General features: G+C 45.1%; 1 protein-coding gene across 4 annotated transcripts; it reads left to right on the top strand.

Annotated features, from left to right (window-relative positions):
- The first annotated feature begins 10,132 nt into the window (after window positions 1-10,132).
- PJA1 (praja ring finger ubiquitin ligase 1) lies at window positions 10,133-14,894 on the top strand. Of its 4 annotated transcripts, XM_036840767.1 has the most exons (3): window positions 10,136-10,260; window positions 12,305-12,827; window positions 13,395-14,889. In XM_036840767.1, the coding sequence occupies exons 2-3, from the start codon at window positions 12,535-12,537 to the stop codon at window positions 14,440-14,442; spliced, it is 1,341 nt and encodes a 446-aa protein (XP_036696662.1). In that variant the 5' UTR covers window positions 10,136-10,260; window positions 12,305-12,534; the 3' UTR covers window positions 14,443-14,889. The 4 variants fall into 4 exon arrangements, with proteins under 4 accessions (XP_036696660.1, XP_036696661.1, XP_036696659.1 ...); XM_036840765.1 differs by having other exon boundaries at window positions 10,133-10,260; window positions 12,633-14,894; XM_036840766.1 differs by having other exon boundaries at window positions 10,133-10,260; window positions 12,639-14,889.
- The last annotated feature ends 8,294 nt before the right edge of the window (window positions 14,895-23,188 follow it).

Genomic DNA, 23,188 nt, shown 5'->3' with positions numbered 1-23,188 from the left:
GTGCCAGATGGTTGGGAGAGACAAAGGAGGAGGCCGCTGGGCTGCAGGCTGCTTCATCTCTCGATGGCAACTCCTCTTTGCTCATCCCGGGGCACAGGACCTTGGGACCCCCAAGGCTCTAGCAGGCAACTCAGTCCAGCCACATGCAGCTCCAGACGGCTGGCCCTCCCCACATCCCTGCTCTGTCCCCACTTCCTTGAGCTAGGCCCAGAGTTCACTGCCCTCATTCTCTACCTCCACAAACCAAACCCCTGATCCCATCTCCCACTGGGTTCCCTTCTGACCCCTTATTCCCCGCAACCCAGAGGCCCCTAAAACATCTCTGACTTTACCAATTATTCCTCACAAGAAATTCCCCTCTGCCTCCAAAGTCATCAGCATGAGTTGCCACAAAGAGGCCTTTACTTTTGGGTTCCAGGCTCTGGCTGAAATGTACCCACTAGCTCACCTGCCCCCTTGCAACCAGGAGCACCCCTCAGAGAGATGCCGAGCAGGGGTCAGGGAAGTCTGGGGCCAAGAATGGGCTTCAGTCTCTGACTAGGGTGAGGACTGAGTCTGTGACCAGGATCAGAACTGAATCTGTTCCTGGGCTCGAGGCTGAGTCTGTGACCAGGTTTAGGGATTTATAAGTTTCTTTTGGTTGTAAGCAACAGAACTCAACTCTGGCTAACTTGGGCAAAAAGTAAGACTGTATTTCAAAGATATTGGGCTGGTTTTCAGAGTTGATTGATGTGAACATGACTCCACTCCAATCTCCCCAGTCTCTGTGTGTCTCTTTTGAGTTTCATATCCACAGGAGAGAAGTCCAATTGGCCCAGCATGGGTCAGGAATCTCTGCTCCAGGATCAGTCAAGTCAACCATGCTGTAGGCCACACGTTGCTGGTGGAAACAGGAAGAGTTCCACTCTTTGGGGAAAACAATCTGGTTCCATCCACTAAAATTAAAAAACATATATCATTTGACCTAGCAATTCTACTTCTGGGACACCATTCCATGGAAATGAAAGCTCTGGCACCTAAGGACCTATACGTACATAGACATGTGTTGCAGCACTGATCATAGCATTTAAAAAACTTGAAAATCATAATTATTTATCAGTAAGTTGATGGCTGAATAGATTATGGTACATCCACATCATGAAACACTAGGCAGCCATTGAAAGTTAGTAACTAGAGTCATACCAATCGATTTCAGGGAGTGTTATTGAGTGAGAACAGCAAGAAGTGATAGAATGAAATTAGAACACTGCCTAACACCATATACAAAAATAAACTCCAAATGGATTAAAGACACTATAAAACTCTTAGAGGAAAACATATGAAAAACACTCTTTGACATAAACCACAGCAAGATCTTTTTTGACCCACCTCCTAGAGTAACGGAAATAAAAATAAAAATAAATAAATGGGACTTAATTAAATTTAAAAGCTTTTGCACAGCAAAGGAAACCATAAACAAGACAAAAAGACAACCCTCAGAATGGGAGAAAATATTTGCAAATGAAACAACAGACAAAGGATTAATCTCCAAAATATGCAAATAGCTCATGGAGCTCAATATCAAAAAAACAAACAATCCAGTTAAAAAATGGGCAGAAGACCTAAATAGACATTTCACCAAGGAAGACATACAGATGGCCAAGAGGCACATGAAAAGATGCTCAACATCACTAATTATTAGAGAAATGAAAATCAAAACTACAATGAGGTATCACCTCACACCAGTCAGAATGGCCATTATCAAAAAGTCTAGAAACAATAAATGCTGGAAAGGGTGTGGTGAAAAGGGAACCCTCCTGCACCGTTGGTGGGAATGTAAATTGATACAACCACTATGGAGAACAGTATGGAGGTTCCTTAAAAAACTAAAAATAGAACTAACATATGACCCAGCAATCCCACTACTGGGCATATACCCTGAGAAAACCATAATTCAAAAAGAGACATGTACCACAATGTTCATTGCAAGTACTATTTACAATAGCCAGGACATGGAACCAACCTAAATGTCCATCGACAGATGAATGAATAAAGAAGATGTGGCATATATATACAATGGAGTATTACTCAGCCATAAAAAGAAACGAAACTGAGTTATTTGTAGTGAGGTGGATGGACCTAGAGTCTGTCCTACAGAGTGAAGTAAGTCATAAAGAGAAAAACAAATACCGTACGCTAATGCATATATATGGAAACCAAAAACCAAAAACAAAAAACAAAAAACTGATGAATCTAGTTGCAGGGCAGGAATAAAGAGGTAGACATAGAGAATGGACTTGAGGACATGGGGTGGGAGGGCGAAGCTGGGGTGAAGTGAGAGTAGCATCGACATATATGCACTACCGAATGTAAAATAGTTGGCTGGTGGGAAGCAGCAGCATAGCACAGGGAGATCGGCTCGGTGCTTTGTGATGACCTAGAGGGGTGGGATAGGGAGGATGGGAGGGAGGCTCAAGAGGGACGGGATATGGGGACATGCGTGTATGCGTATAACTGATTTGCTTTGTTGTGCAACAGAAACTAACACAGTATTGTGAAGCAATTATACTCCAATAAAGACCTATTAAAAAAAAAGAAGTGATGATATGTATATATATGATCTCATTTTAATAAAAAAGGACAAAAATCCACACATGTATTGCACATGTATATATATATATATATACATATATATATATATATATATATATACACACACATAAGTATACATATATCTGTATATGATTATACAAGTATGAAAAAAATGAAATAATGAATACTAGGTTATTAATATAGGTTATGGGGAGCAGTGATATAGGCAGAGAAGAGAGATAAGTAAAACTAGAAAGAAGAAAAGACTATAATTTTACAAAATATGCACATAGGATTCTTTATGAGTGTATCTAAAATTATATACATATTTGTGTATAATTATAAAGATGTTACCTTAAAAGATTTTAAAGAAGAGATGAATAAAAATATACCAGTAAAAAATTCTTATCAAAAGAAAATTGGGTAGCAGGATCACTGACAAGATTGACTTTAACACCAAAAGTATTATTAGAATCAAGGAGAGTCATTTCTTAGTGATCAAATGAACAATTCTCTGGAAGATGGAGCAGTCCTTAAACTACATGCCCTCTATGTGTTTGAAAAGCGTATATAAATGCTATTATGCTGTGAATATCTTCTGACATCTTTTTTTTTCATTCAATATTATCAGATGTATCCATTGTGATACATGTAGATTTAGATTCTGCATCTTAGTTGCTCTATAGTAAGTATTCTACCATAATAATTATTCATTTCTCTTTTGATAAAGATTTAGGTTCTTTCTGTTCTTTTACTATTAAAAACAATGCTGCAATGAATAGAATTGCACATATTTCACTTCAAATCATGTGCAAGGATATTTGTAAGTGAATTCCTAGAAGTAGACTTTCTGGGTCAAAAACTATATGCATTAGTAATTTTGGTAGACATTGTCAACTTGCCAACTAAGAGACTCTACCAGTTTACTTACCCATACCCCAGAAATGTTTGAAGGTTCCTGAAGCTCCACACCCTCCACCACACAGTGTTTACAAGCTTTTTCATATTGGTCAGTCTCACAGGTGAAATGGTATCTCATTTTATTTTTATGAATGAACATCTTCTTGTGTGTTTCAGTGGCATTTGTATTTCCTTTCCAATAAAATGTCTATTTGTATCCTTTGCTCATTTTAACATTGGTTTGTGGGTCATTTATTGATTTACAGGAGCTCTTCATGTATTTGGGAAATGAGGCCTTTGTGAAATTAGCAGAAAATATTTCCCCCAGGTTTTCACTTATTTTTAAATTTCCTTAGAATTGTTGATTTATAGACTTTTTTTTGCCTGCCAGAACATTTTGTTTTTGTGAAGTTGAAACTTTCCCTTTTTGGCTCCTGTACATTTTGTCAACTTATAGAGGTCTTCTCTACTTCAGGCTTATAAAAAACATTCCCCCATGGTTTATTTTAAGTACTTTTATAATTTCATATTTACATTTAAAGAAAACACCAGCTAGAAGATATTTGCAACTGTACAAATATAACTGACATCTGGTATCCAGAACATAAATAGAATTCCTAGAAATCAATAATAACAAGACAAACAACCCCAATAGAAAAATGGACAAAATATATGAACAAACAATTCAGAGAGGAAGAAATCTAAGTGGCCAACAAATGTGAAAAGATGTTTAACCTCTCTGGGCTTCCCTGGTGGCGCAGTGGTTGAGAGTCTGCCTGCCAATGCAGGGGACACGGGTTCGAGCCCTGGTCTGGGAAGATCCCACGTGCCGCGGAGCAGCTGGGCCCGTGCGCCACAATTACTGAGCCTGCGCGTCTGGAGCCTGTTCTCCGCAACAAGAGAGGCCGCGATAGTGAGAGGCCCGCGCACCGCGATGAAGAGTGGCCCCCGCTTGCCACAACTAGAGAAAGCCCTCGCACAGAAACGAAGACCCAACACAGCCATAAATAAATTTAAAAAAAATACTTAAAAAAAAAGATGTTTAACCTCTTTACTAATTTAGGAAAAAGCAAAGTCAAACAACAGTGTTCCATACTCATCAGTTTGACAACAATTTTAAATTGTGAAGGTATCAAGAATGGTGGGATGTGGGGAAACACTGATGTGAATAAACTGCAGGTGGAACAATAATTGGTAAAAACCACTTTGGAAAACAGATTGGCAATATCTACTGAAGTTGAAATGCTCCTGCCCCCTTCTGCCACAATGACCCCTACCTCCTGGAACTCCTGGCCTTATGTAATCCCTTCTCCTTGAGTGTGGGCTAGACTTAGTAATACACTTTTAATAAATAAAATATGGTAAACAAGTGTTGGCTGTCACTTCTGAGATCTGCCTTGAAGAAATGTTAAAAGTTCTTCAGAAAGAAGAAAAATGATATGGGTCAGAAACTTGGATTTGCATTAAAAAAAGGGAGGAGTTTTTGAGAAGGAATAAATGAAGGTATAAATAAAATCTTTCTGTATTCTTATTCTAACTGATCCAACGAATAGCAGTTTCATCAAAAAATAATAACAACAATGTATTAGATGATTATAGCTTATGGATAAGGGAATGATAGCAATGTTATAAGGGACAGGAGAAAGGAATTGGAAATATTCTGTTATAAGGTGCCTGCACTACCCATGGAGTAGTATAGTGTCATTTGAAAGTGGGCTTGGGTCAGTTGTAAACATATACTGCAAACTCCAGGGCAACCACTAAAAAATGTAAACATAAGAAATATTGTTGAAATTCTAAGAGAAGAGAGAAAATAGAATCATATAAAATGCTCAATTAAAATCAGAGAAGGCAGAAAAAGAATGGAAGACTCTCCCCACAAACAAGAGAGAAACAAAGAACAAAGGCAATGAATAGGAAACAGTTACAAATGTGGTAGATATTAATCCAACTATATCAACAATCACTTTAAATGTGAGTGGTCCTACTACACCAATTAAAAGGCAGAGACTATCAGAATGGACTTTTTAAAAAAGGCCCAACTATATGTTGTCTGCAAGAAACCTATTTTAAACATAAAGACACAGATTAAACGTAAATTAAAGAGAAAGATATACATGCTAACGTTAATAAGAAGAACACTGGAGTAGCTATGTTAATTCCAGACAAAGCAGATTTCAGGACACGGAAAATTATCAGGGATAAATACGGACATTACATAATGATAAAAGGGGTCAATTTGCCAAGAAGACATAACAATCCTTAATGTGTATGTGCCTGACAACAGAGCATCAAAATACGTGAGGCAAAAACTGGTAGGACCACAAGGAAAAACAGATGCATCCACTATTATAGTTAAAGACTTCAACACCCCTCTATCAGTAATTGACAGAACCAGCAGGCAGAAAATCAGTAAGGACATAGTTGAACGGAATTGCATCGTCAATCACCTGGATCTAATTGACATTTATAGACTACTTCATCCAACAACAGCAGAATACACATTCTTCTCAAGCTCACATGGAACATTCACGAAGATAGACCACATCCTGGGTGATAAAACACACCTTAACAAATTTAAAAGACTAGACATCATACAAAGTGTGTCCTCAGACCACAGCAGAATTAAATTAGAAATCAATAACAGATAGCTGGAATCTCAAAATATTTGAAGATTAAACAATGCACTTCTAAATAACACATGGGTTCAGAAGAAATCTCAAGAGAAATTTTTTAAATTTTTGAAATAGAATGAAACTAGAACTTACCAAAATTTGTGGATGCATTAAAAGCAGTGCTTAGAGGGAAACTTATAATATTGACTGCATATATTAGAAAAGGAGAAAGATCTAAATCAATAATCTAAGCTTCCACCTTAGGAAACTACAGAAAGAAGAGCATATTATATCCAAAGTAAGCAGAAGAAAAGAAATAATAAAAGAGCAGAAATAAATGAAATTGGAAACAATAGAGCAATAGAGAATATCAATGAAACAAAAAGCTGACTCTTTGAAAAGATCAATAAGATTGGTAAGTCTCTAGCTAGGCTGACCAAGGATAAAGGAGAGTAGATAAAACTAATATCAGAAATGGGACTTCCCTGGTGGCGCAGTGGTTGAGAATCTGCCTGCCAATGCAGGGGACACGGGTTCGAGCCCTGGTCTGGGAAGATCCCACATGCCGCAGAGCAACTGGGCCCGTGAGCCACAACTGCTGAGCTTGCGCATCTGGAGCCTGTGCCCCACAACGGGAGGGGCCGCGATAGTGAGAGGCCTGCGCACCGCGATGAAGAGTGGCCCCCGCACCGCGATGAAGAGTGGCCCCTGCTTGCCTCAACTAGAGAAAGCCCTCGCACGAAACGAAGACCCAACACAGCTAAAAATAAATAAATAAATAAATAAATAAATAAATAAATAAAGTAAAAAAAAAAAAAAAAGAAATGAAGGAGGAGCCATCACCACTGATCCTGTGGACATTAAAAGGATAATAAAGACATTATGAGCATTTCCATGCCTACAAATTTGATAACTTAGATGGACAAATTCTATGGCTTACTTTTGATAAATAGGATATGGCAAAAGTGTTGGGATGTCACTTCTGAGTTTAAGTCGTAAAAGAACTATGTCTTCCATCTTATGTGCTCTCTGGCTCTCTCTCTCACCAGCTGCCAGGTTGTGAGGAGACTCAGGGAGCCTATGGATAGGCCCGCATGACAAGGAATTGAAGCCAGAGAGCAACCACATGAGTGAGCTTGGCAGTGAATCTTCTGAAGCCTACCAACAGCCATGTAAAAGAGCTTGGATGTGGACCTCCTACCCCAATTTTGCCTGCATATGAGACTGCAGCCCCAGATGACAGCCTGAGTGCAACTTCATGAGAGACTTTGAGCCAGAGACACCCCAGCTAAGCCATGTATAGATTCCTGACCTGTGAAACTGTGATATAATAAATGTCAGTTGTCTTAAACTGCTACGTTTTGAGGCAATTTGTTATACAGCAATAGTTAACTACTACATACCCTTTGACCCAGAAATTCTACTTCAAAATACATACACTAGAGCAGTTTTTTCTAATCTTTTTTCACATCATCGCATATGTTTAAAATGCTAATATGTGTACCAGCTCACTGGGATGAACAGAGCCTGCTCTTAGCCAAAGGGAACAGCCCCCAGGGCAGCAGCTGCATGAAGCCAGGCCCATCTTTCTGGAGGGCTAAGGGAATCAATATATTAGAACCCCCATTACCCAGTTGGGAAGGTCTGCCCCAGAGAAACTTTTCAATATGGGCACAAGGAGACATGCCCCAGGATGTTCATTAAATCCTCACTTATAACTGCACAAAACGGGAAAAACCCAAGTCCATCAGCAGGCAAAGAGATAAAGAAATTGGATAATTCATGCAACAAAAGTCCGTACAATGATATATTATAGTAATATCATATTGGAAAATTGATATAATCATATTCAGTAGTTAAAATGTATGACCTAGATCTAAATGTATCAAATCGCTAACAAAAAATAATATTAAATGAAGATTTAAGTTTCAAAAGGTTATATTTATTATACCATTCACATAATGTAAAATACATAAAACAATAATGTATATCGGTTACATATATATATATATATATATATACGTAGAAAAAAGGAAAAAACATGCACAAGAAAGAAACTTCTAAATGGTGCTTTTTTGGGTAAAAGAAGTAAGATAAATAGGATAAAGTGAGAGCTTCAACTGTAATATTTTGTTTCAAAAACAGAAGAATCTGAGGATCCGAAGAAAATAAAATGTGCTTGGTCTGTGTGACAAGTACATGTGGGCAAAAGTACGTTTAATTCTCTGAACTTTTCTGTATGTTTGAAATACTTTAAATATTTTAAATAAAAAATACATTATTTCTTGAGTACAAAAATACATATACATTAGATGAGGCTTATTAATTGGGTTGTGGAATCTCTCTGTATCCTTATTTATTTTGCAATCTATTTGCTCTATCTATACCAAAACAAGTGTACTTGTACTACTATAATTGCAGACTTTCTGATTTCTATAATTAGAATTTCTATAATTCTAACAATATTTGCCTCATATATTTTGAAATTACTTTGTTTGGCGTATAAATTTTAGTGACTATATCTTCTCGGTGAATGAAACAACCTGATTTGTTTTCTTTAATGCTTTTCACTTTGAGTTCTTGATTTTTCTGATATTAACGTTGCTACATGTCTCTTTCCTTATCTTTTTTCTTTCTTTCTAAAATTCCTTCCTTCCCCTCCTTCCATCTTTCCTCCTCTCCCTTCCTTCTTCTTTCTTTCCTTCCTTTCTGCTGGTATTTAACTGGCATATATATTCTATTCCTATTTCTGCTTTAGGTGAAGCATATAAACAGCACATAACTGGATTTCTAAAAACTAAATGCTAAAACTAAAATGAGAGTTTGCTTTTTTATTTTTAATGGGAGATGTTAACCCATAATACATCCTGACATATTTGTATTTATTTCTGCTCCCCCCCCCCTTTTTAACATACTTTCTTGTTGCCTCCCATCCCATTTCTGCCTTTTGTTAGATTGAGTTTTTCTCTTTGTTCTATATATTATTTCTTCAACGGTTTGAAAGTTATACATCCTATTTCTTTTTTTAAAAAAATTAATTAATTTATTTATTTTTGGCTGTGTTGGGTCTTCGTTTCTGTGCGAGGGCTTTCTCTAGTTGTGGCAAGCGGGGGCCACTCTTCATCGCGGTGCATGGGCCTCTCACTATCGCGGCCTCTCTTGTTGGGAGCGCAGGCTCAGTAGTTGTGGCTCACAGGCCTAGCTGCTTCGCGGCATGTGGGATCTTCCCAGACCAGGGCTCGAACCCGCGTCCCCTGCATTGGCAGGCAGATTCTCAACCACTGCACCACCAGGGAAGCCCTATACATCCTATTTCTATTTTTTGTTACCCCTAAAATTTCTTGCTCTTCTATTATGCATTTTATTCCCAGTAAAGAACAAAGCTTTGCTACTGTTGTGAACATAGGCAGCCTTTACATTTGACACAAATATTAAAGATATATGTAAAGCGCAATTTAAAAAAAAAAGATTTCGGAGTTCAGTAAAATTGTATAAATCCAAAAGGCATAGCTATAATATTTTGAAGGGCAATGCAATTACGAAAATGTGAACCCCTGTTGTGCTGCAATGATTGATCATTTCTTTTGGATAGAGAACCTCGATTTTGTGATTAACAGCAACAAATTCTACTGTAAACAGTTCAATTTGCTTCAACCACCAGGTTAAAAAAAATTCAGCTGACTGCAACCCTAAGTACCGTGATACTTCCACTACAGATCATAACATAGAACATAAGATAGGATATATTAATATCATTACTTTCACATCAGAATGAATCAGAAAGAATTTGCGGATTTCATTTTATTTCAAACAACAACAACCACCCAAAGCCCAGAACAGAAGGGCAAATGACTAAATGTTTAACATTTGTTAAAGCTGGCTGTTGGTTACATTTTTTGCTGTCCTTTTCTGTATCCTTGACGATTTCATCATTTCAAATGAAATAATGTTTTCGAGCCCACCCTGATTTGTCGAGAGCAGCTGCCGCCCCCGCCACATCAAGGGGGCGGGCCGCCGCGACGCTACAATCACTTCCGCCGCCGCAGTCGCGCCCGTCCCGCCGCTGTCTGGAGGGGGAGGAGCTGGAGCCCCGGGAGCAGCGGCTCTGGCGGTCGTGGCGGCTGGAGGTCCGAGGGATCTGCTCTTCCCGAGAGCGTGCGGGGGTCGCGACTGGGTGAGTGAAAGGCTGTTTATTTCCTCGATCCCTCCAGACGTGGCGATGGGGCGAGTGGCCGGGCGTGGGGCGAGTGGCCGGGCACCGGGGCGAGGATGTGGAGGGGTGGGGGGGCTCTAAAGAACAGATTTTCGGGCTCGCCCCTCGGGAAGGGGTGGGGCGGACGCGGGACCTGACCGCAGAGGGAGGCCTGTGCCCTGCACTGGCCCGATTTAGGGCTCCATCCTCCATCCTCCGGCCCCTTACGTGTGGCTCGGTCCCCGCTCGGGTGGTTTGAATCGCTATTCGAGAGGGGAGTGGTGGTCGCGGCCCTCTCCGCCTGTCCTCCCCTCTCCTCCTGCCTCCCTTCTTGGCTTCTCCGCGGAGCGATCCGTGGCCTTTCTTTCCCCATTTTGAAGTTGTTTTGATGAATGGTAAATGGTGAAGATTTTTAGGCAAATATATTGTTACCAGGAAAAGAATTGTCAGAAAAACAAATAATTCCCAGGGAAAGACTATAACCCCACACGCCCTTTTCTTTCTTTTTTTCCCCCTTCCCTGCCACATCGGTTTGGATCTACTGTTTGAGCCGATAAACCTTTCCCCGTCTCATTATGACATTGCGGACCCCCTCCCATCCCCGTGTCTCGCGTGCGCGCGCAGGGACACATACACGCACATGCCCGCACATACACACATACACGCACATGCGCGCGCGCGCACACGCATGCACAAAAACCTTCCATTGCGGCTGCCTTACCGCCGCCCCCCCATACTCAAGGTTCCTTCGTGTCCCCCTCCCCCACACATGCTTGGACAGACATGCACACACACCCTCTCACACACTGTCACACTCTCCAGTGCCTTCCCCTGAGAGAGACAGAGACAGACTGACACACAGACACACACACACACACACACAGCCTCACACTCTCCGGTGCTTTACCCTGCCTCTCACCGCCTGCCACATACACACCTCCAGAAGCATCCCCCTCCTCCCTCTGCCTCTTCTTGCTCTGGTGAGCACACACAACACACACACACACACACACACACACTCCGTGGGCCACCTTACCCCCTGCCTGCCACTTACACAGATTGCTGGCTCCTCTTTCCTATGCCACTTACATGCATACGCACCCACACGCTCTTTTACATTCCCCTCTCAGGTGCTCCCTGTCTGCTACCTATGTGCCTACACAGCCTCCTTCGCTGGTCCCTGCCATGCACACACACTCACATAAATCCTTCTCCAGGGACAGCCCCCTCTTCCTGCTCGCCACATCCATGCATAGAGACATTCTTTGATTGCTGGTGCCCACCTGCCTGCCCGCCTGCCATACGCACATCCCTCTCCAGTGCTGTCCCCATATCGATGCATTTGCTCACACTGACCCTTCTCCATTGTTGCCTCCCATTTTGATGAACACATGCACACAAACTCAAGGACACCCCCTGTTCAGTGCCACTATACCCTTCCTGGCTTGCCACAGGCACATAAACACAGGCATTCCTCCCTAGAGTTCCAGCCATCACACATCGGAACCACATGCACATTCTCTTTCTATCGTACGTACACATGCCCCTCTACCCTGAAGCCACCCCATCCATGCCTGTCATTTTCATACCCACGTCCAGAATGGGTCTCATTCTGCCTGATACTCATGCCTCTTCCCAGTGCCACTGTCACCTGCCCTTTCCCCCTACAAATACAGGAGTCTCTCCACTTCATGATTGCTGGTCCCCCTTCCACCTGCCCCTCTCCTCCTGACAGACACGTAGACACTCTCGCATACACTGTGATGGTGATCTATATTTTCCACCCCTATTCCAATTTGCATTTCTCCTGTATGTATACAGGACTCAGAAAAATGCAGATACCCCATAAAAAAAAAAACCCACAGCTGTCTTTCCTCTTCCCGTGTTGGCACAATTCCAGTGCTTCACCTATCTTCCCAGCGTCCAGTCACCCCTCCCCCATCTTCCGTCAGATTCTCCCCTAAGTCTGGCTTTCCTACAAACCCAGTTTTGTAATTATTTTGCCAACATTAAAAATGTGTTCCAGGTCTACACCTGACAGTCACTGGAATGCTACTCCAGGCCTTAGAAGAAAGTGAAACTAATTTTAAAGGCCCCTTATTCTTTCTGTAACCTGCCTGCTGAAGTGAAAATAAATCCCCCCCGCTCCTTTATTCCGAACTGATTTGACCTTCCCATCTCCAAAGCGTGCGCAGGGAGCAGGAGCCTTTCCACTCAAGCCCCAGCTGTATTGGAAACCCTCCTAGGTCAGAGCAAATGGGTCAGGAATCTAGCAAGCCTGTATGGCCCAAGCCAGCAGGAGGGTATCAGTCCAATACAGGCAGGAGGTATGGAAGAAGGCATGCTTATGTCAGTTTCAGGCCATCCACGAGCCAGCAGGAAAGGATTTCCGGCCAGAGAAAGACGTCATCCGAAGTCCCAATGCACAGATCAGCCCCCAGTCAAACCACCAAGAGGAGCCGATCACCATTTTCCACCACTCGTCGTAGTTGGGACGACAGCGCGAGCTCGGGAACCAGCCTGAATGTTGATAATGAGGACTACTCCAGGTACCCGCCCAGAGAGTACAGGGCTTCGGGGAGCAGAAGAGGAATGGCTTATGGACATGTTGACTGTTTTGGGGCAGATGATAGTGAGGAGGAGGGGGCTGGGCCTGTTGAGCGAGTGCCAGTGAGAGGGAAGACTGGCAAGTTTAAAGATGATAAGCTGTATGACCCAGAGAAGGGGGCGAGGTCTCTGGCTGGGGTGCCCCCACAGTTCTCTAGTTTTAACCGTGATGTGAGAGAGGAGCTTGACAAGTTAGACCCAGCCCCTGCAGCACGGGGCTCTGCCAGCAGAGCTGAGTTCCTGCAGCCAAATAGCATGGCCTCTCAGCCATCTTCTGCTGATGGCAAGGTGGTCACAAATGACAACAGCCTGGAGAGGGAGAGACGGGAGCAGAATTTACCTGCGTGTCCCAGCAGGGCTCCTGTGAGTATTTGTGGTGGTGGGGAAAACACCCCAAAGAGTGCAGAGGAGCCGGTGGTGAGGCCCAAAATCAGAAATCCGGCAAGTCCCAACTGCGTGAAACCAAAAATATTTTTTGATACTGATGATGATGATGATATGCCACACAGTACTTCCAGGTGGAGGGAGACTGCCAACGCTGATGAAGGCCACTCGGATGGCCTGGCAAGAAGAGGCAGAGGCGAGAGTTCAGGTGGCTACCCTGAGCCGAAGTACCCTGAAGACAAGAGGGAAGCCAGGAGTGATCAAGTGAAGCCGGAAAAGGTGCCGAGACGGCGACGAACCATGGCCGACCCTGACTTCTGGACGTACAGCGATGATTACTACAAATACTTCGAAGAAGACTCTGACAGTGACAAAGAGTGGACTGCGGCTCTGCGTCGCAAGTATCGAGGTCGGGAGCAAAATCTGTCGTCCAGTGGCGAGAGCTGGGAGACTCTGCCAGGAAAAGAAGAGCACGAAGCCGAGCAAGCCAGAGTGAATGCCAGCGCCAGCGCCAGCCCCAGTGCTGGTGCCAGTGCTGGCAGCAGTGGCGGCAATGAACTTGAAGAAGTTCGAGGGCCATCTCTCCAGGAAGAGGAACGGGCAACCACCGAAGAAGGAGAAGTTCCTTGGCTCCAATACAATGAAAACGAGAACAGCAGTGAGGGGGATAATGATTCCGGTCAGGAGTTTCTGCAGCCCAGCGTCTTCATGCTGGATGGCAACAACAACCTTGAAGATGACTCCAGTGTCAGTGAAGACCTCGAAGTGGACTGGAGCCTCTTCGATGGGTTTGCGGATGGGCTGGGGGTGGCTGAAGCCATTTCCTACGTGGATCCTCAGTTCCTCACGTACATGGCACTTGAAGAACGCCTGGCCCAGGCAATGGAAACTGCCCTGGCGCACTTGGAGTCTCTCGCGGTGGACGTGGAGGTGGCCAATCCACCAGCCAGCAAGGAGAGCATCGATGCTCTTCCCGAGATCCTGGTCACGGAAGATCACAGCGCGGTGGGGCAGGAGATGTGCTGCCCCATCTGTTGCAGTGAATATGTGAAGGGGGAGGTGGCAACGGAGCTGCCGTGCCACCACTATTTCCACAAGCCCTGTGTGTCCATCTGGCTTCAGAAGTCAGGCACTTGCCCCGTGTGCCGCTGCATGTTCCCTCCCCCGCTTTAAGACCAAGGCTCTTTACTCCTGGTCTGATGATTTTCCCCATCTGAAACCCACAATACTGCAGGAGCCCTCTCCAAATTAACCATTGAAATGAAATCAATCAGTCGATTAATCTCCACCTGTCGATTCCTTGTGATTATTTCCAGCGTGAAAACGGTTGTGTACGATTGCATTGAAAAAAAATCATCCCGTGTTTTAGAGGTTAGAAAGGGAAAACTAAACTTTCTAAATGCTACTCGCAATTGCAGTAAAAACATACATTTTCTAACCTGAACAGTGAAATAAGTTGCATTTGTTTTTTTCAGTAGAATATGTTGCTGTTGATTGTAACGTCAAGTTTATCTGTTAAATTTGTCCAAAAGGCATCATCATTTCTGTTGCATGTTATGGGTTAATGTTCCTGTAATTGCAGTGCCGTAAAAGCTTATTAAAGTTCTCCTTTTGGTTTTACATGGTATAGTGGAATTGTTTGGTTTTGTCTAAAACGGTGGTAACTAAGTGACTTTATAATTGATCTCTTGCATTTGCATCCCAAATAGGGTTTTTTGGTGTTCCCACTAGGAGAAAAACTTTAGTTTCACTGGAAATGCTGACTCCAACAACAGCAAAAGTAAGGGTAATTATTTCTAAGTAGGGGTGAAGTGTATGGTTGTCAGGCTACTAAAGGGGCAAAGGTTGAGTAGAGAATACTCTGTCAGTCTATGAGAAGGAAAGAAACAGTGAAAAGCATAGTAAAAATAATGATGGTAGGAATACATCCAATTGGAGTGTAGGGGTGAAGGAATTAAAATCCCCTTTTAGAAAAAAGCAAGTCTCAGAGGAAATGGGTAAAAAAAAAAAAAAGCTGTATGCTGATTGTATACATTAACACAGTGACACAAAAGGAACAGAAAAATATATGCCAGACAAGTGCTACGAAAAACAGAGGTACCCACCCACACAAAGTGAACAGGTTTGAACATTTAGCCATATTGGCTTCAGATCTCTCTCTCTCTCCAATAAATATACACTTTCAGGCACAGGTGAAGTTCTTCACCCGTCATATTTACCTTCCTCCACAGAGGTAAGCACTACCCAGGAAATTGTTTTTTTACTTCTCGTCTACATTTTTAGATGTGTGTGTGTATGTATTTGTGTACATATGTATGTATATGTGTGTGTGTGTGTATCTCCATAACCAATATAGAGTGTTTGTTTTTTTTTTTTTAAATTTTATAGCTACTTTTATTTTTATTTATTTATTTTTATTTTTTTGGCTGTGCTGGGTCTTCGGTTCGTGCGAGGGCTTTCTCTAGTTGCGGCAAGTGGGGGCCACTCTTCATCGCGGTGCGGGGACCGCTCTTCATCGCGGTGCGCGGGCCTTTCACTATCGCGGCCCCTCCCGTTGCGGGGCACAGGCTCCAGACGCGCAGGCTCAGTAGTTGTGGCTCACGGGCCCAGCTGCTCCGCGGCATGTGGGATCTTCCCAGACCAGGGCTCGAACCCGTGTCCCCTGCATTAGCAGGCAGACTCTCAACCACTGCGCCACCAGGGAAGCCCATAGAGTGTTTGTTTTTTAAATGGACATAATTGCTAGAATGTATGTATCGTTTTGCAACTTGCTTTTTTTCACTCAACATGGCTTTTGAGATTTAGCCATTTTGATACATGCCTTCTAACTGCTGTATACTAAATATTCCATTGTATGAATTACCACAAGTTATTTATCTATTTTCCCATTGGTGGACATTTAGGTTCTTCCCAGTATTTTGCAGCAATGAACATACTTAAAAGATGTTCCTTTGTGCACACGTGTGAATTTCCCTAGGGATAAGTATACGGAGGTGAAATTTGGGCATCTTAGGTTTAGAGCATCTTCATTCTAACTAGATATTGCCAAACTGCTCTCCAAAGTGATTGTACTAATTGATGCTCCTCCCAACAGTTGGAGAGCTGTTTTCAGCTCCAACAGCTTGGCTATTGCTAATGATCAACCTCACTGGCAATCAGTGCCGTGTAAATTAACACGACAATGAAACCGATTGTGTCCATCAGAAAGCAATAGTTTTTCTTCGTGATAATATCTAGTTTGGGCTACAAAGAGAAGAAATGGGAGCACTCGTGCTGTGGGTGTGAATGTAAATGATAGCAGCCTTTTCAGGGGGCAGTTTGGGGAGTAGCGTGTCCCTGAGCGCAACTTAGATACATTGGTTGTATCGAATTAATACTATGCAACAGTTAAAAACTGTATGTACTGATATGGAAAGATCTCCAAGACATAATGTTAAGTAAAAAAAGCATATTGTAGAGCAATATGTACAATCTTGATGTAAAATAAAACCTTACAAAACCAAACTATATATGCAAATGCATAAAAGTGTCTGGAAGGCTACGTACCTAAGTGATGGCAGTGGTTACCTTTGGGGAGGGACAGGGGCTTGCAAGAAAAGAGTAAGGAAGGGGGCTTTTGATTTTTTTCACCCGAAATAGTTAGTTTGCTTGATTTATTTTTATAGTGTCAGTGTATTTTCGTGAATGTTAACAAAATAAGTCAAATCAAAATAGTTTCCAATTGATAGAAAATAATTTTTCTCTCATTGCAAGCACGGAAATATGTGGTGGAAGCCACAGTCTTTTTTTTCTGCAACTGGTCAAGCTGCTATTTATAACTTCATCCCCCACAGCCATTCTGTGTCCCCCCTTGGCCTTCAGCCGGCACCTCAGCTGTCATGGTGTCTTAGAAGTCTGCGACCTTGGAGGGCCCTTGTTGGGTAGCGTTGTGGTGGTTGGCCTAACATTAACCTTTGCTGTGCCCTAACTGGCACCACACAAGGAGATGTGTTAGGAACCCCCTTGGGTCCTGGTCGTCTTCCTCCCTGCTCCTTGTGGAGTGGCAGCCCCGATTTCCCTTAGAGTCAGCATTAGTGCATCCACGTAAAGGGACCCCTCCCCAGGGCCTGTCTGAGAAGCCTGTTGCTGTGGAGGGTTGTGCCAGAGGTGAGGTTCTCCTGACTAGGGACACCAACAAGGCCTGAGACCCAGGCCCAGGGCCCAAGCAGCCTGAACTGAGACCTCAGTCTCAGCACATCTGACACTTATGCCTGTCTGGAGGTAGGAAATCAGAGGAGCCGGGGTCTCGAAGCATTTGCTCCTGTGCTGCTTTGGTGCTGAGGGTGGTGGCGGCCCAGGGGGCGGGATGTGACCGTGTCCTTGTCTGCCTGGTTCCCTTGTTCCCGCCAGTTTCTGACTCTCTATCCTCTCTGACAATTCCCCAAGCTCCGCCATTGCTTTCCAATAAAACTGTTCTGCTTAAATTAACTAAAGTAGGTTTCTGTTGTTTGTCAGTAAGAACCCCAAATGGCACGCTTGCCAACACCATAGCCCACTTTTGTGCCTGTTTTCCTAGTCATATGAGATATCCCCAATGACCAAGGGTCAAGCGATTTCTGTTTACAGTGCAGTGGACCCTTTATTGGCACCTCCTGCCGTGGTTCTAGAACAGCAGGCCTTGGGGACACACAAAGCAGTCATGTTTGAGGGTAGGTTATTTGGTGTATTCATGGAAGGTGCCACCCATCGCACTGGACGTCTTGGTTTCTGGACATGTTTCCTGGCTGCAGAATAAATAGCCTCCCATTTTGGTCACTGATTTGGAGCAGAAACCGCTTCATCTTGCAAGAGAGCACCTCAGCTTCCTGAGGTGGTCCCCACAGCTGGCACTACAGCTGAGCCATCATAAGGCTTTTCCTGGCTCTAAGGCATGACCTTCTCTCAGCCCTCTGTTCCAGCTAGATCCTTCTACATTTGTGTCTGGACCTCTGACCTGAAATGTCCCTACCAGCCCTGTCAATTCTATCCATTCTCTAAGAAGCCCTGTTCACGTGCCAGTTCCTGAAAACAATATTTTATGATACCCCTAGCTCCTTCCGTCTCTGCGTCCCATCCCCGTGAGTCCTCGCGGTCAGGAGCTCTCTGTGTCTGACTCATTTCCATAGTCCTGGCACTCAGCGCTGGGCTCAAAAGTGTTCAGCAGCATTTGCTGACAGGATGAATGAGTTCCTCCCCCAAGGTAGGCTCAGGGCAGGGGGTGTGTTCAGAGAACCTGGGAGGAGTCACAGGGACCTGGCCGGACCAGGTGCGTGGGACCCACCCCCAGCCTCTGCAGGCTCCGCCCCCCTCCTCCTCCCCTTCGTCCCCGTCAGCCATCCTCTCCTTCTTACACCTTCTGTCCCATTTTCTGTTTGTCCTGCTGAATCCCCAGTGTTTCAGAGGCTGTTCTTAGGCCCAGGGCCGGTGGCTAGGAAGTGGTGCTCATCTTGCAGATGGAGAAATACATGGCAAACGGCCTCAGCACATCCCTCTTTGGCCTGAGTTGAATCTCTGACAAACATGGGGCTGATACGGTGCTTGTCCATCTGCCACCGGGCCCCACCCTCTGGCAAGGCCTGGCATGGATCAAGCCGGGTTCTGGGACCGTTGAGCAACACTTTCAGCCTGCCTTGGCATTCACATCTGCAGAATGGGACTTTGCTGCAGGTTTCCGCTGGACCCTGCATGCCTCTCGTACTATTTCCACCCTCTGGACTTACTATCCCAAAGAGGGTGGTGGAATGTTAGGCTTTATAATCCCTTCCATTTGGGTAAGATTTCCCCAGACCTCTTCACATTCAGTGATGTCGCTGGACCCTCCTGTCACCCCCAGGAGGTGAACCATAAGGAGACCGAGGTTTGTAAAGGCAGTTCTGAAGGGAGAGCAAGAGTACGTGTGCGTGGCGGGGGAGGGCAGCAGGGATGTCTTCTCTGCGCCTGTCCCAGTCCCAGTGTGGTGAGGAGCAGGTAGGGGTCTGGTCCTCAGTGTAAAAGTCCAGCCTCGCTCCAGCTCGACCCCATTCAGGGGTGCTGGCCACAGGTACCCCAGCCTGCCAGCCTCCCAGCAGCTCACTGAGGGATCGGGCAAGAGCGGCCCGGGGGCACCCAGACAAGAGGGCACTAGGCATTTGGGTGGGAGGAAGAGGAGAAACAATACCCAGATCATAGAGGAGTTCTTCCACAGCAGCTAAGGACTAGGAGACAGTGACCGCTTACAGAGTTGGAGGAATGCAGCTCAAGCAGGGCCTGGGAGCCAGCCTGAAGGAAGGTAGGGACTGAGCACCAAACACATGAAGACAAATGTCCGGGGACCTAGAGGAACCAAGCCGAAGGCACTGCTCAGCTCAGACCACGCTTGGATTCAGCAAACTCTGTGCTTGGAGCTGGGGATTCAGAGCTGACTAGTTTAGTTCAACAAGTATTTATTGACCTTCTGCCCGTGGTGTGTTGGACCAGGGCCTGCAAGAGATGACTAAAGCTTAGTCCTTCCCTCAAAGAGCTCACAGTCGACGGTGGGAGACAGATGTGTAAAGAGAGGCTTGCAATCTTTTGTGAAAAGCACTATGTGGAGGCAAACATGGGGTGACCAGCAAGAGCCACCCCATGGAGGAAAAGAGCCCTGCTGGCTGTGCTGGGCAGGGGGGTTGGTCCTTGGAGGCATCATGGACGAGACCACTCCGAAAGCATGAGTTGGCATTAGGCAGATGAAGAAAGGAGGGAAGGCGGGTAGGATGGGTCCTTTCCAGCGTTGTCTATCGGTGGGAGTTTCAATCGGTTTGTTTGAAGGGATATTTAGTGAAATGTATTAACATTTAAAATCTGCACACTCTCTGATCCAGCAATTCCACTAGTAGAAGTTCTCCTCCACGAGCAAAAGCACAAGGTTGTTTGTATAAGGATATTTATTGTTGCATCATTTGTAGTAGCAAGAGACTGGAAAGCATTTCAATGTCCATCACTAGGGGCCTAGTTAAATAAATTATGGCACAGCCATCAGATGCTTCACTAGACAACCTTTACCCAGCATGAGGCAGACCTGCAGCTAATGCAGTATAAGAATATCCCAAAACCAAGAAGTTACAAGAGTGAGTCATAGAATAGTGGACACAGTTGCCATGCGTGTTTCACAAGAGATACATGCACATCAGTGCTTACTTGTACATAGAATGTCTCTGGAGAGACACAAGAAATACGCGCTGAGGTCAGGGGTGAGAAGGAGCCACACCCTTTACTATATGCCCTTTTGTCCCTTTGGAGTTTTTGTTAATTTGATTTTTTTTAACCATGTGTATACATGACCAATAGAGAGAGAGAGAAAGGAGGGAGGGAGGCAGAAGGGCAGAGACCTCTGGCAAAGGGAACTGAATGAACAAAGGCAGGGGTATGAAATAGCATGGTGTGTGTGCATGGGCCCCTGGGAACCAGAAACTTCAGCCGGAGCAAGCCTTACAGAGAGAAGAGAAACCACAAGTTCAGCTAAGGACACAGTGTGGGGCTGGCGGGTGGCCCAGCACCTAGAGCAGGTCCACTAACATCTCAGGTATGTAAAAGAGATCTCCAGATTGTATACGTGCATAACAGAGGAACTATCAGGAAATCTACCTCAACCATCATGATAGCTAAAAGTGGTAGGATTATGGGTAATTTTAATTTTCTTTCCCTTTTGAGGCCTTTCTCAAATTCCCTTCAACAAGCAGGTGATCAGAGCATAAAGGGAAAAACAAAATTGGAATGTTACTGGAACACTGACTCAAGCCTCTCAAGGCTGGCTCTTCCTGAGGGAAGGCAGGCAGGCAGGCTGTGGGCAGCTGCCCTTGCCCTTCAGCAGTGCGGGCTAGCAGAGAGACCAGGGCATTTGGAGTCAGGCCTGCGTCAGAAACAGTTTTCATGCTAATTCACTGTGAGTGGCGAGCAAGGCACACACCCTTTCTCAGCCTCGGTTTGCTTATTTATAAAATGGGACAAAAGAATCCCTATTTCATAGGGTGGCTGGAATGAGCAAAGGAAATAACAGATGGACAGAATACGCAGTATAAGCATAAGAGGATGGTTGCTGTTGGCTATCATTTCTCCTGGCTCTTTTTTCTGAGCTGGAGCAGCAGAAGCCTGGGTCTCAGAAGAAAAACCACTACTCCCTGGGTAGAAAGAATCCCCCCACACACATCGTTCTCTCTTCAGTGACTGAGCAAGGCCGACTCCGGATGCCTGGCCTTGGTCTGGAGAAAAATACTTAACAGGAGTCCAACATTCCCTTTGGAAGCAGAGTGCGGCGAGATGGGGGAGGAGGAGGAAGTAAAATGTTTGCTATTTTTTTCTGTGCAATTGACTCTGCCGGCCGAGGCCCTTTGCTCACCGCTGTCTGTATGCACAGATGGCGGCTGAGCCCCTCTCGTGAAGGGCTTGGCTTCCTGTGGAGCGTGCCCACCCCATCCAGGCCCGCTGAGGAATGTGGGCTGGTCCCGGCTGGATGGGCTCTGTGTCTGCCCTGGCCCCTCCCTGAGCCCTGGCCTGACCCCTCCTCAGGCCTGGATGAAGGAGCTTCTGTGTCCCGGGGCCCCGCCTGATTAGGCACGGCTGCTGCACTGACTCCTCCCTCGCAGGCTGGGCACCGGGAAAGAAAAGCCTGAGGCTTGTCCAGGGTCCTCCCGGCTAAGAGAGTGGAGCTCCTCTGGGTCTGTGGGAGTCAGAAGTTCCCACTGGTCTCTTCGTTCCTAAGTGAAGGGGTCCCAGAGTGATACGTTCAGGCCAGCCGAGGGGTAAGGGCTTGTCTGGGGTCTTCAGTGAAAGCCTAGACCACATACGGGCAGATCTGATGGACCCCCAATCCTGGTCCCATGTGGGTTCTGCAGAGGTGAAGCTTGCGCATTGGCTGCAGGCAGGCAGAGGTCGTGAGACCCGTGGTCACCAAAGAAGTGTATCATTAGAGAGTTAAAATGTACCTTCCTCCTCAGCCATGGATGGGGGGCTGGGGTCTTTGCCTTTTCTGGTTTTTTCTCTTCTCTGCGTTCAAAGACTACTTGTGAGCTCTGGGCCTTGAGTGAGTCACTTGACCTCTCTGGGCCTCAGTTTTCTCATCAGTAAAATGGGGACGATAACCTCATGGAACCGCCGTGAAGAGGACATGAGGGACTAGTGCAGTGGCCATATATAGGAGACCTTCTAGAAGTGGCATTTCCTTCCTATATTTACTAAGCACTTCCTTTTGTGGAGCACTGAGGAATCCAGGCGAGACCAAGACGGTCTCTGCCCTCAAGCAGTTTCAGGGATTCGAGTCCCCTTGGCCTCTAGGCCAGGCTTAACCTTGAGCCCTGCTTATGACCAGGGGATTCTGGCCTGTCCCCGCGACTCTGGCATTGCTCAGGTCCTGTTAGATGCCTGAGGCCCAGGCTTCCTCCTGACTCAGCCCAGCAGCTGGAGCCCACAGCCTGGAGACAGTCCTCCTTGGGCAGCCTGCCAACCTGCTACCAAATACTTCCAGAAGTATATCGCGCAATTTTCACAACAGCTCTGCAAAGGAGGTGCGCTGATCGCCAGTCTCAAAGATACCTGCTTTCAGGTCCTGGGTCTGCATTTCACTTACTCTGCGATCTTGGGCAAGTGCCTTAACCTGTCTGTGCCTCAGTTTTCTCATCAGTAAAATGGGAGTTCAATAATAGTAGCTCTCTTTGAGGGGCAGTTAAAGTGCTGAGAGCTGTGCTTGATGCATAATTAAGCTTTTTAGTATTTGTTAACTGCTATCCTTAGGAAACTAAGTCTCGAGAGGGAAAATGACCTGCTCAAGGTCACACAACTAGGACGTGGCAGAGCTGGGGCTGGTACCCCAGCCTTTCTGACAGTAACTAATCTGCCACCCTTTGCTTCCTACCCTTTGGATTTCTGGATTCTATGCCTAGATTTCCTA

This window comes from Balaenoptera musculus, chromosome X, assembly GCF_009873245.2.
Source record: "Balaenoptera musculus isolate JJ_BM4_2016_0621 chromosome X, mBalMus1.pri.v3, whole genome shotgun sequence".
Classification (NCBI taxonomy): Eukaryota; Metazoa; Chordata; class Mammalia; order Artiodactyla; family Balaenopteridae; genus Balaenoptera; species Balaenoptera musculus.
This window is presented reverse-complemented; position numbering and strand designations above follow the sequence as displayed.